Genomic DNA, 12,773 nt, shown 5'->3' on the forward strand with positions numbered 1-12,773 from the left:
CATGGCAGGCTCGTAGCGTACAGACGTAACGAGTGAGAAGCGCTCGCCTGAGGTGATATCTGAAACTGCGCCTCTCGCTCGCTCTGAAGACGAACGTGTTACCAGTCCGGTAAAGGTGAAATCGCGCCTAGCTAAGGGTAGCGTTGTTATTTGAGGGTTGCGTCGCCAGCAGGTCACGGTAACCTGCCACAAGGCTTTAGCGTGTCTGCACCTCACTGTGCTCGCTAGGTAATTAGCCAAGCTACACCCGCTACACTGAGATACATCCCGCTGCAGCTTGATGCCAGTTCTCTTCAACCATATCCTGCAAGGTTCAGTGCGGATTAAAAGTGGTGTCTTTTGCACTACTGTACGTTGTATTGGAAGCGATGAGCACTGCAAGTGCGGTAATATGGGGAATGAGCACATATGTGATGAATTGGTGACAGAGCAGTCCTGATGGCTCTGAACTCCTGAGTGGGGGTAGCGAAGGACTGTAGCGAGATTGTGTCACTAAACCTGACCTTCTTGCAGCTGTATAAATTGATAATGTGTAAATATGTGCATTTTGGAAGTCATCCAGTGTAAGGGGAAGTGTCCTTTACGGAGTGCATGTAACACCGCCCACCTCTAATCCCCACACAGGAGTACCACACCCAGCTGTAGAATAACCCCGCCCACAGGAGTACCACACCCAGCTGTAGAATAACCCCGCCCACAGGAGTACCACACCCAGCTGTAGAATAACTCCGCCCACAGGAGTACCACACCCAGCTTAGATAACCGCCACAGGAGTACACACCCAGCTGTAGAATAAACCCCTACACAGGAGTACCACACCCAGCTTTAGAATAACCCCGCCCACAGGAGTACCACACCCAGCTGTAGAATAACCCCGCCCACAGGAGTACCACACCCAGCTGTAGAATAACCCCGCCCACAGGAGTACCACACCCAGCTGTAGAATAACCCCGCCCACAGGAGTACCACACCCAGCTGTAGAATAACCCCGCCCAGAGTACCACACCCAGCTGTAGAATAACCCCGCCCACAGGAGTACCACACCCAGCTGTAGAATAACCCCACCCACAGGAGTACCACACCCAGCTGTAGAATACCCCCCACATCCCACCCAGCTGTAGATAAACCCACAGGAGTACCACACCCAGCTGTAGAATAACCCCACCCACAGGAGTACCACACCCAGTTGTAGAATGACCCCGCCCACCTCTAATCCCCGCCCACAGGAGTACCACGCCCAGCTGGAGGAGATGCAGGTGGTCATCAGGCAGCTGGAGGAGGACCTGTCTGCCGCCCGTCGCCGTAGCGACCTGTACGAGGTGGAGCTGCGAGATTCGCGCCAGACCAGTGAGGAGCTGAAGAGGAAGGCTGTGGAGTACCAGCACCGCATCCAGAAGGTGGGTGTCCTACCAGGTGTGGGTTTGGGGGTGGGGGGGGGGGGGGGGTTCGGTGTTGAGGAAGGCTGTGGAGTACCAGCACTGCATCCAGAAGGTGGTGGTCCTGCCGGGTGTGGGTGGAGTGGGGGTGGGTGTAGAGGAAGGCAGTGGAGTACCAGAACCGCATACAGAAGGTGGGTGTCCTGCCGGGTGTGGGTGTGGGGGTGTGTGTGAGTGGTCTCAGTCATAAAGGGTTAAGTATTACTAACTTATAGGGGTAAATAAATCAGGTTTATTGGTTGTTTATGTGTGCAGTCGGCATGTCTGTTTGTAGCAGAAGATCAGAATCTCCCTTTTTATTCCTGGTTAAATGAGGTCAGGCGCTGATGTCCTCCTTCCATTCTGGTGTGAGGCTTAAGTCCACCTTTGCTCTCTGGAGCTTATGATATATATATTACCTCAAGATGGGTGGATTTTAAGGCTCTTGCATGTTTGTTCTGCTGTCTTTGTAGCTTCTAAGTCAGGGGTATAATTTCATGGTTTGCCCTCAGCCAGTGTGGTGGCTGTGTTCTGGTCAGTGTGTTTTGTCTGTTGTGTTTCATGGTCAGTTTTGTGTTTCCGGTTGTGTTTGGGTGTGTCTTTAAATGGTTGTGTTCCGGTCAGTGTTTGTGGTTGTGTTCTGGTCTGTGTTTGTGGTTGTGTTCTGGTCTGTGTTTGTGGTTGTGTTCTGGTCAGTGTGTTAATGGTTGTATTCTGGTCAGTGTGTTCACGGGTTGCATTCTGGTCAGTGTGTTCACGGTTGCATTCTGGTCAGTGTGTTCATGGTTGTATTCTGTTCAGTGTGTTCATGGTCCCATTTGGGTTAGTGTGTTAAGGATTGTGTTCTGGTCAGTGTGTTCATGGTTGTGTTCTGGTCAGTGTTTGTGGTTGTGTTCTGGTCTGTGTTTGTGGTTGTGTTCTGGTCAGTGTGTTAATGATTGTGTTATGGTCAGTGTGTTAATGGTTGTATTCTGGTCAGTGTGTTCACAGTTGCATTCTGGTCAGTGTGTTTGTAGTTGTGTTTTGGTCTGTGTTTGTGGTTGTGTTCTGGTCTGTGTTTGTGGTTGTGTTCTGGTCTGTGTTTGTAGTTGTGTTCTGGTCAGTGTGTTCATGGTTGTATTCTGGTCAGTGTGTTCATGGTTGTATTCTTCCTGTAGGCTAAGGAGCAGGGCAAGGCAGAAGTGGAGGAGCTGCTATGTAAGCTGGAGAAGGTAAGTGTGTTTAATCACTGTGTGTGTGTGTGTTTGTGCATGTGCATGTGTGTTTGTGCGTGCGTGCATGCATGCATGCTCAGCAGCTTTTGGTTGATGGTGTTGTGCTAACCCTAACCCACACTGTGTTTCAGACCAATGCTGAACAACAAGCAAAAATACAGGAGCTGCAGGAGAAGCTGGCCAAGGTAAGACACGAGCGTGATATTTACTTCTGTTTATTTCATTTGTCTCTTAGGGACCACTTACAGTTGATACACATGAATATCAGCAAGCTGAAGCAAGCTGAAAGCTCTTCACAGAAACGCACAATAGAGGATCAATCAAATTCTCAATACAGCCAGTGGAGTGTGTGACATCATTGATTAGAAGAGAATATGGCTTCATTTATTTTTTGCGAACCTGGTGTGAATAGAGCCCTCTTCTCTCTTCTCCTGCCCCGTTCCTTCATCTGTGATGTCATTATGATGTCATCATGGCCAGGTGTCTGTGGGAAAGGTACTCCAAATGAGTCCTCCTCCAGCGGCTCGTTAGTAGCTCGTTAGCGCAGCCACATTCTGAGAAAGTGAGTGCAGAGCTCCGTGCGCACGTCGCATTATAATATCCATGGTCTGCAGCCAGGCAACAAGTGGGTGGGTGGGGGGGGGGGGGGGGGGCGTGAGCGTGTTCCGGGCCTGGAGTTTAACTCCGCAGCCTCCCTGCGTCTGAGATGCAGCCGCTCGTGTTGTGTTTGCTCGTCTGTCCTTTCCCCCGCGATGGCGGTAAGGCGGTGAAAGCGAGCTCGGACGCCACGGAGCTGCTGCAGAACATCCGGCAGTCCAAAGAGCGGCTGGAGCGCGAGCTGGAGAGGCTGCGGAACAAGGCCGACCCCAGCGACACCCTGCGCCGCCGCCTGAGAGAGACCGAGGTGCGCCATGCCCCCGACTGAGTTCAGCACACGCTACCATAGAGTTACACACTGCATCAGCACACGCTACCATAGAGTTACACACTGCACCAGCACACGCTACCATAGAGTTACACACGGCATTAGCTCACACTACCATAGAGTTTACACCTGCAGCCACCACGCGTCTAGTGAGTTTGGCATTCGCTCCTTCTCCAGCCTAAGAGTACCCACAGCTGCAGCAGACACGCATCCAAAGATCTGTACGCACTGGAAGCCTCTACCAAGGATTCACACACTGCACCGCCTGAGAGACCAGTGCTCCACTGCCTGAGCTCATCCTACCTACATAGTTACACACTGCACCAGCACACGACCATAGAGCTACACACTGCACCAGCACACTCTACCATAGAGCTACACACTGCGCCAGCACACTCTACCATAGAGCTACACACTGCACCAGCACACTCTACCATAGAGCTACACACTGCACCAGCACACTCTACCATAGAGGTACTCATTGTACCAGCACACTCTACCATAGAGCTACACACTGTCCCTACATATTGTCCACCATAATTACACACTGTCCCTACGCAAAGTCCCTCTGCCCTGTCCTACAGTGCAGTCAGCTCCCCTGTTCAGCAATACAGTAGTACCTATTCCTGTCATGTCTGCTTCTTACTTGAGCTGTTCACTCAGCATTTTAATCAGCTCTGTAATAAATTAAGCTTTGTGTTTATTTTATGTGTTTTCTGCGTCTGTTGTGCGGACATGCCCCTGTGCGGCTGTGCGTGTACATGTGCATGTGCGCGTGCACGCGTGTGCGCATGCGTGTGCAGGAGGGCCGGAAGTCCCTGGAGAACCAGGTGAAGCGGCTGGAGATGGTGGAGCGGCGGGAGAACAAGCTGAAGGACGACATCCAGACCAAGTCCCAGCAGATCCAGCAGATGGCCGAGAAGATCATGGTGAGAGAGGAGGGATGAGGCCGTCTGAGGCCACTCCCCCTCCCCGCCCCCGCTCCACCCCCTGTCCTTAAGTCCCTCCCACCTCGCTCCCAGGCTGGGCATAGCTCAGTGTGGGGGTGCTGGGGACACGCCCCTCCCACCTCGGTCCCAGGCTGGGCACAGCTCAGTGTGGGGGTGCTGGGGACCACCCCCACACACCCAAATGAACCACGGTATGAACCAAGCACACAAACACACACCTACTGTGGGTGTGTATGGGTGAGTGTAATGGTAGTATTGCACTCTAGCTCACCAAAGTGTCTGAGCAGTGAAGGATGGTGCGTAGCCTTTTCAGTATGACTCAGGAATGAGATTGAGCAAATATCACCTTAATTTATATATCTGACTCCAGCTGGCGGTTTCTTTTTTTGACTCCAATTGACATTAACCATATGGACTATGATTAGACATTGGTCATCCTTAGTCTACAAAGAATTATGTGTGTGCCTGTGTGCCTATGTGTGTGTGTGTGTGTGTGTGTGTGCATGTGTGTGTGTGCCTGTGTGCCTGTGTGCCTATGTGTGTATGTGTGTGTGTGTGTGTGTGTGTGTGTGCATGTGTGTGTGTGTGCCTGTCTGCCTATGTGTGTATGTGTGTGTGTGTGTGCCTGTGTGTGTCTGCGCCTGTTTGTGTGTGCGTGTGTCTGCGCCTGTGTGCGTGTGTGTGCGTGTGCGTGTGCGTGTGTATAGGAGTTGGAGGAGAACCTGCGGGAAACTCAGGCCACTGCTCAGAGGATGGAGGCTCATCTGGTGCAGAAGGAGAGAATGTATGAAGATAAGCTCAAGGTGAACTCACATTTCACACACTCAAAAACTATGTACACTCGCACACACACACATGCACGCATGCGTGCTATAAACACACTCAAACACTATGTACCCTCACACACACACATATGCATGCATGCTATAAACACACTCAAACACTATGTACCCTCACACACACTCATATGCATGCATGCTATAACACACTCAAACACTATATGAACATTCACACACCCACACACACACATACATGCATGCATGCTATAAACACACTCAAACACTATGTACCCTCACACGCACTCATATGCATGCATGCTATAACACACTCAAACACTATATGAACACACACACACACACGCACAAACACTCGAACACTCCTGTTATGAGAGAGCACAGAAGGAGGTTTATTGGGAGAGAGAGCTATGTGTGGGAGGGTGTTGTGTGGGTGGTTTTGGAAGAGAGATTTGGGTGGAGGGTTTGACCTCTGGTTCTGGTTCTGGTTCTGGTTCCCCCAGGTTCTGGAGGCTCAGATGAAAGAGGACATGGCTGACAAAGAGATTCTGGAGTCCAAACGGGCCGAACAGGAAGAGGAAGCGCGGGAGAAGAGCAAGCTGCTTGGCGAGCACAAAGCGGTGGGGCCCAGTCCGGCCCAGACCGGCCCAGTCCGGCCCAGACCGGTTTGGTTCAGTTTGGCTCCCTGTTTAGCTCAGTTTGACTCATTTCAGCCCAGATTGGCTTAGTTTGATTTCAGCCCACTTTAGCCCAGTAGGGTGAATTTGGCTCATTTCAGCCTGGTTTCGTTCAGCTTGCCTCAGTTTGACTTTCATCCTGACTTTTAGCCCAGTTTGGCTCGGTTTGGGTCAGTTTGGTTCTCTGTTTGGGTCAGTCTCATTTTCAGCCTGGGTTGGCTGAGCTTAGTTTGGTTAGGGTGACATGGAAGTTTTCCTCTCTGTCTGCCTTGTAAAGTTCTGGATACATGGGCCCCGCAGTAAGAGGACAGAGGCTTAAAGCAGCAGACAGGTTTCCAGGGAACAGGCTTGCACATTTTCCTGAGATGAGGAAGCCTATATGCCACGTCCCCAGAAGCCTGTGAAACCTGTAACTCTCTCACACAGCGGAGTGCAGAGTTCACTGCGTCCGTCTGAGCTGGAAGCTTTGTAAAAAATAAAAAGAAGTGTTGGTTTTAGGCCATGACGCAAATGCTCTTAGTGCCTGTGGGACTGGGGTTGTTTTGAGAGAATCGATTGCTGCGGAGGCTGTGCAGAGGCTTAGGTAATTACCGGGACCCTGGTGTGGAGAAGGGCTTTAAAAACCCTGGTTTGTCTGGCTTAATGGGACTGGCTGAGGTTTTAGCCGTATGGCACGGTCCTGGGTCCCAGTGGGACAGCTCTGCACCATTCAATGCACTGCAGGTGTTTCCCAGACTTTCTAAAACCCCACAGGCCGGTTTATGAACAAGCTCCTTTCCTGTGACCCCTCAACCACTTTATCAAAAATGTCCAGAGGTGGAATTATGCTTTTGTGTTTTTAGTAAATTTTAAAAGAAAGTGGTTGTCTGGCAGCTCACCTTGTGAAACACAACTGGTTTTCAATGTGGTGATGTGTGCCTATGGTCTAGCACTGTATCCTGACCATGCCATTACCCACTATGGCCTACAGGGTGGCATCATACCACTGAGGCATTGGGAGGGAGTATTTTCTTGGGCAGTGTATAACTCAGGGAAAAAAACTTTTGAACTTTTAGTAATCAGTAAATTCCTGCAGTGCACAACAAAATAATTTAATACAATTGAGCGTTTTTCATTTCATTGCACATTCCCAGGGACCTGCAGCAGTGCTTTCACACTATAGTGGCAACAGAGTTAAAATGTTCCAGGTGTGCATTTGGCCTTTGATCCCAGCGTGTGGCTGTGTCTCCCCTCCAGACCATCAACGCCATGGACTCTAAGATGAAAAGCATGGAGCAGAGGATCGCCGAGCTCTCTGAGGCCAACAAGCTGGCGGCCAACAGCAGCATCTACACCCAGAGGAACATGTGAGTGCACTGCTGACCCCAGATCAGTGCTGTGAGATTACACCCAGAGTAACATGTTTGTGTGTGTGTGTGTGTGTGTGTGTGTGTGAGTAAGAGAGTGTGTGTGTGTGTGTTTGTGTGTGTGTGTGTGTGTGTGTACTTGTGATCCCAGATCAGTGCTGGGAGATTACACCCAGAGGAACATGCTGGGAGATTCTGGCAGGAAAATTGCACACACTGTGCTATTCTGTAAACAGTAAAATAAAATTGAAGACAATGATGACTATAAAACAAATTACACTAAAAGACCATCTCTCTGTGATACTGCCTAAATCCTCACCAAGTTTAATAGAACCCCTGCTGTCTTGTTTTTGTTTTTTTATAATAATTATAAACCGCTTATAATTTAATTAATATTGAGGTTGTGGCCCATTGCCATTTTGTGCCTTACTACATACAGCCAGTACACATCTGCACTGCAAAATTGCACTCCACACACAACCACACATGAGAGAATTGCACAGCTACACGCCCCAGGGCTACACACCACAGCCACGCAACCTCATGCACCACAGACACACAACCTCACACACTACAGCCACACAACCGCACACAGCACAGGCACACAACCTCACACACTACAGCCGCACAACCGCACACAGCACAGGCACACAACCTCACACACTACAGCCACACAACCGCACACAGCACAGGCACACAACCTCACACACTACAGCCGCACAACCGCACACAGCACAGGCACACAACCTCACACACTACAGCCACACAACCGCACACAGCACAGCCACACAACCTCATACAGCACAGCCACGCAACCACACACACCACAGCCACGCAGCCTCACACACTACAGCCACACAACCGCACACACCACAACCACACAACCACACTGGTCTAGCAGTAAGCTGGCTCTGGTGCTCGGGTTGACATTGCCCCCCCCCCTCCCCCCACAGGAAAGCCCAGGAGGAGATGATCTCTGAGCTGCGGCAGCAGAAGTTCTACCTGGAGTCTCAGGCGGGGAAGCTGGAGGCCCAGAACGCCAAGCTGGAGGAGCACCTGGAGAAGATGAGCCAGCAGGAGCAGGGCAAGAAGAGCAGGCTGCTGGAGCTGGAGACCCGGCTGAGAGAGGTGAGAGAGAGAGGGAGGGAGGGAGGGAGAGAGAGAGGGAGGGACAGGGGTGAGGGTAGGGGATGAAGGGGGTGAAGGGGGGGGAGGAGGAAGGGACAGAGAGAGAAAGAAAGAGGAGGGAGAGAGGGGAGGTGTTGAAGGGGGGGAGGAGAGAGAGAGGAGGGAGGACAGTAGAGGGGAAGAGAGATAGCAGGGGGGATACGTGCAGAGGGGTGAGAGGGAAGGAAGAAGAAGAACATCAAACAACGCATGCTGGGTTTCGGGGCTACTGGTTGGCTCTTCCTGTGAAGGCACTGTGATTGTGTGTGTGCCCCGTGTCCTGGGATCGAGTTCTGACTATGCCAGTGCCAGCTGTGACTGATAGGCCCACAGGGCAATGCGTGATTGGTGATACATTCGCCTAGGGCTAGGGAGGGATCAGACAGCCCCGTATCTGTATATATCTCACCGCTCTCTAGTGACCCCCACTGGTCCATCGAAGCCTTGCGGTCTGCTTGCTGATGCTGCACATGAAGTGTCTTCCTCCGGCTCATGGCTGTACACGCTTGGCTTGTGGGCTGCGATGTTTAAAGAAGCAGCTGGTGACATCACATGGAAATGGAGAGAGAGCGCATGCTTCTCCACACTCTCCCACATCGGCTGCAGAGACTGCACCATGCACACAGCTGTGTATGATTGGACATTTCCAAATTGAGGCGAAAATGGGGGGAAAGGCATAAAAAAATTAAAATACACAAATGAAGTTCACTTGAAACACAGAGATCCAAACTCAGTCCATTATAAGGTCCTCCTTTACTAAGAGAAGAACCCAGAAAAGAGTCCACTCAGCCAGTTATCCATGACAATCACTGAGCAGAACAACAGCACATTTGGGATAGCACTGCAACACTTCCAGTTGGAGTCAATGACACATCAAAAACTCTTATCTAGACCACAGGGGTGCAAACACTGGCACACAACAAACAAGAATGTTATCGGCCCCGGACAGAAAATGCGCATTGGCGTAAGACCTTATCATTATTAAAATAATGGGAAGGCCGGGGGGGAGATCCTGGCCGAACACCGCCTCTGCGATCGCGGTCTGGCCAATGGAACGGGCCGACGCGGGCGGACCTGGGTGACCGGGCGGAACCGAGCGGAACCGGTTCCGCGATCACCCTGAAAGCAGAGAGGGCCCGAGGCGGAGATGTGGCCCCGTGCCACGGCGTGGGGGACGTGCAGGGGACACTGTGTGCACCAAATAGTGACTACAGACACTACAAAGAACAGCATTAACCGCTGCTGAATATTTATGCTGTTAGTTATCAGTCTTATTTCCCTGTACCCGCTTTGCATAACACATGTTATTGTAATTATTGTTGCCATGTTCTCCTGCGCGTGTTTGTGTGCGAAACAATATGGCAGTGTTCCACATTTTATTTCATACTTGGGAAATGAAAGTGTGTTTTGGGGGAGAGAGAGAGAGAGAGAGAGAGAGAGAGAGAGAGAGAGAGAGAGAGAGAGAGAGAGAGAGAGAGAGAGAGAGAGAGAGAGAGAGAGAGAGAGAGAGGATAATCCAGGAGAGTGTGAACGAGAGTTCTTTTGACTGGCAGGTATCACAGACGTATCTGAAGTACATCAGCAAAGCCGCGCTCCTGGAGTCCGGATCTGTCATTAGCAGAAGCTGTGCTTTAGCCCGGCGCTGCAGAGCTGCAGAGGGCTGTGCTTCAGCCCAGCGCCCCAGAGCTGCAGAGGGCTGTGCTTAAAGCTACATACACTGGCTGTGGCCCGACTGCGCTCCTTAGCGCCTGGACCCCCAATGTGTAAAACTGGCAATCATTTGAGCTCCAGAAATAGATGCCGTTTATTTTAGGATCATTCTGCCTGTAACATTTTGTTGTAGCATCCTAAGCTCTAGTCTAGAGTCTCGTTTAACAGCTTCAATATAAGTGTGTGTATGACTTTCACACTACTGACTGTAGTAAGTGTTTATACAAACCAATATAACACCTTACAGATATGTCAGACCTGGGCCCTGGCGGTGAGCAATAATCTTCTACGAGAAAAGCCAGAATTCATGAAAACAGATAACATCTCCTTCTGGGCAATACTGCCCTAGAGCACACTTCAGTTGCCCTTAAATTGGTGTGGATATTGTAAACCAGGGAGTTGTTGCATGGTAGCGAACACCAGGCTAACAAAGAGCTCCGCTTACTAAAAATATATTTTTATGGAATTAATATAGCAGTTAGTCTGATCATAACTCTTCATTGTTGCTATGCTACAGTATGCTCCATGGAATTAAAATGTGGTGCCATTCATTCATTCATGGATATATTTTGAGCAAAATTCAGCAGAAATCCCACATGCAGAATTCTGTAGAAACAGGAATTGACTGCTATAATGAATACCCAAAGAAAGAGGCCTGGTTATACTAAGTGGATCTATAATCAAATTCCCGAGACACGCTGTATTTTAAGGCACTTAGTCTCAAAGAGGAAACGCTGAGAGCTCAACCCCCCGTGGTCACATGGCAACCAAGTAAAATAATCAACAAGCGTTAGCGCACTACAGCGCACATGCACACCCGCAGAGATAAGATGCACACAAGCACCGCTAATACAAACACACAACCACTGCTAACACACACACGCCACTAATACAAACACACAACCACTGCTAACACACACACACACACGCCGCTAATACAAACACACAACCACAGCTAACACACACAAGCACTGCTAATACAAACACACAACCACAGCTAACACACACAAGCACTGCTAATACAAACACACAACCACAGCTAACACACACAAGTACTGCTAATACAAACACACAACCACAGCTAACACACACTAGCACTGCTAATACAAACACACAACCACAGCTAACACACACAAGTACTGTTAATACAAACACACAAACCAGCACAAAAACAAAAGCATTTAAATGGCTTTTCGTGCCCTCGGAACAATTAAAATGTCTTTCAAAAAATAGAAAACGTAAAATCTGAATTGTGTGGCCCACGGATAGCTGAGACTGTTTATGCCCGCAGCCAGCTATGGCTAACACACACCAGTACTGCTAACACAAACACACAACCACAGCTAACGCACACCAGTACTGCTAACACAAACGCACCACCACTGCTAACACACACCAGTACTGCTAACACAAACGCACCACCACAGCTAACACACACCAGTACTGCTAACACAAACACACAACCACAGCTAACACACACCAGTACTGCTAACACAAACGCACCGCCACAGCTAACACACACCAGTACTGCTAACACAAACGCACCGCCACTGCTAACACACACCAGTACTGCTAACACAAACGCACCACCACAGCTAACACACACCAGTACTGCTAACACAAGCGCACCACCACTGCTAAAAAACTAAACACATCAGGACTGTTGATGAGCCCAGAATTCTATAAAATGTAATTACGAACCAAACAAACACTCCCTCTCCAGAATGCTGACACTGTTTTTTTCTTTTTCTTAAAACTAACCACCAAACAGAATTGCAAGGATCTGAGTTGACTATGAGATGGGAGAGGTGTGCAGAGGAAAAGGAGTTTTCTCCTCTCTCCCAATTTGCTGCAGCTACAGTGCCCCCCTGCTGGGCCTTAGTGAGGCTGCAGCACTGTTCCTGCTAGCCAGGCCCAGACCACCTGGGTCTTTAGCTCGTTCTGCTGATCAATATCATTCCTCTCCAGTTCCCTTAGGGGCCCCAGGTGATTCAAGGGGCTGTTGTGCTCCCCCAGCTCACAGTCCGATGACCCCCCCCCCCCCCACCACCCCTTTCTTCTACCTCAATTATCATGTGGCCCCCTAACTTCTGCACTACATGGTCATGTGACCCCTCTCTCCCTATCAGATGGGCCTGGAGCACGAGGAGCAGAAGCTGGAGATCAAGCGGCAGGTGACGGAGCTGACGCTGTCGCTGCAGGAGAGGGAGGCGCAGATCAGCGGGCTGCAGGCCGCGCGCAGCGCCCTGGAAGCTCAGCTGCAGCAGGCCAAGACCGAGCTGGAGGAGACCACCACCGAGGCCGAGGAGGAGATCACCGCGCTGAGGGTGAGACTACGCCCCTGTACCCCCATACATCACATCACATTACATCACATTTCATTACATTACACTACATTACATTACACCTCATTACATTACATCACATTACATTACACTACATTACATTACACTACATTACATTACACCTCATTACATTACAGTACATTACATTACATTACACTACATTACATTACACCTCATTACATTACAGTACATTACATTACATTACAGGCATTCAGCAGATGTTTTTATCC

General features: G+C 50.0%; 1 protein-coding gene across 1 annotated transcript in view; it reads left to right on the forward strand.

Moving 5' to 3' along the window:
* Positions 1–12,773, forward strand: part of LOC135240195 (citron rho-interacting kinase-like) — a 67,817-nt gene that overhangs the window by 25,891 nt on the left and 29,153 nt on the right. The window contains 10 exon segments of the mRNA XM_064309559.1: positions 1,227–1,397; positions 2,573–2,626; positions 2,761–2,814; positions 3,393–3,533; positions 4,358–4,483; positions 5,212–5,307; positions 5,802–5,918; positions 7,212–7,321; positions 8,275–8,449; positions 12,328–12,525. Of these exon segments, the coding sequence (XP_064165629.1) occupies positions 1,227–1,397; positions 2,573–2,626; positions 2,761–2,814; positions 3,393–3,533; positions 4,358–4,483; positions 5,212–5,307; positions 5,802–5,918; positions 7,212–7,321; positions 8,275–8,449; positions 12,328–12,525 (1,242 nt within the window).

Source organism: Anguilla rostrata, chromosome 14, assembly GCF_018555375.3.
Source record: "Anguilla rostrata isolate EN2019 chromosome 14, ASM1855537v3, whole genome shotgun sequence".
NCBI classification, from domain to species: Eukaryota; Metazoa; Chordata; class Actinopteri; order Anguilliformes; family Anguillidae; genus Anguilla; species Anguilla rostrata.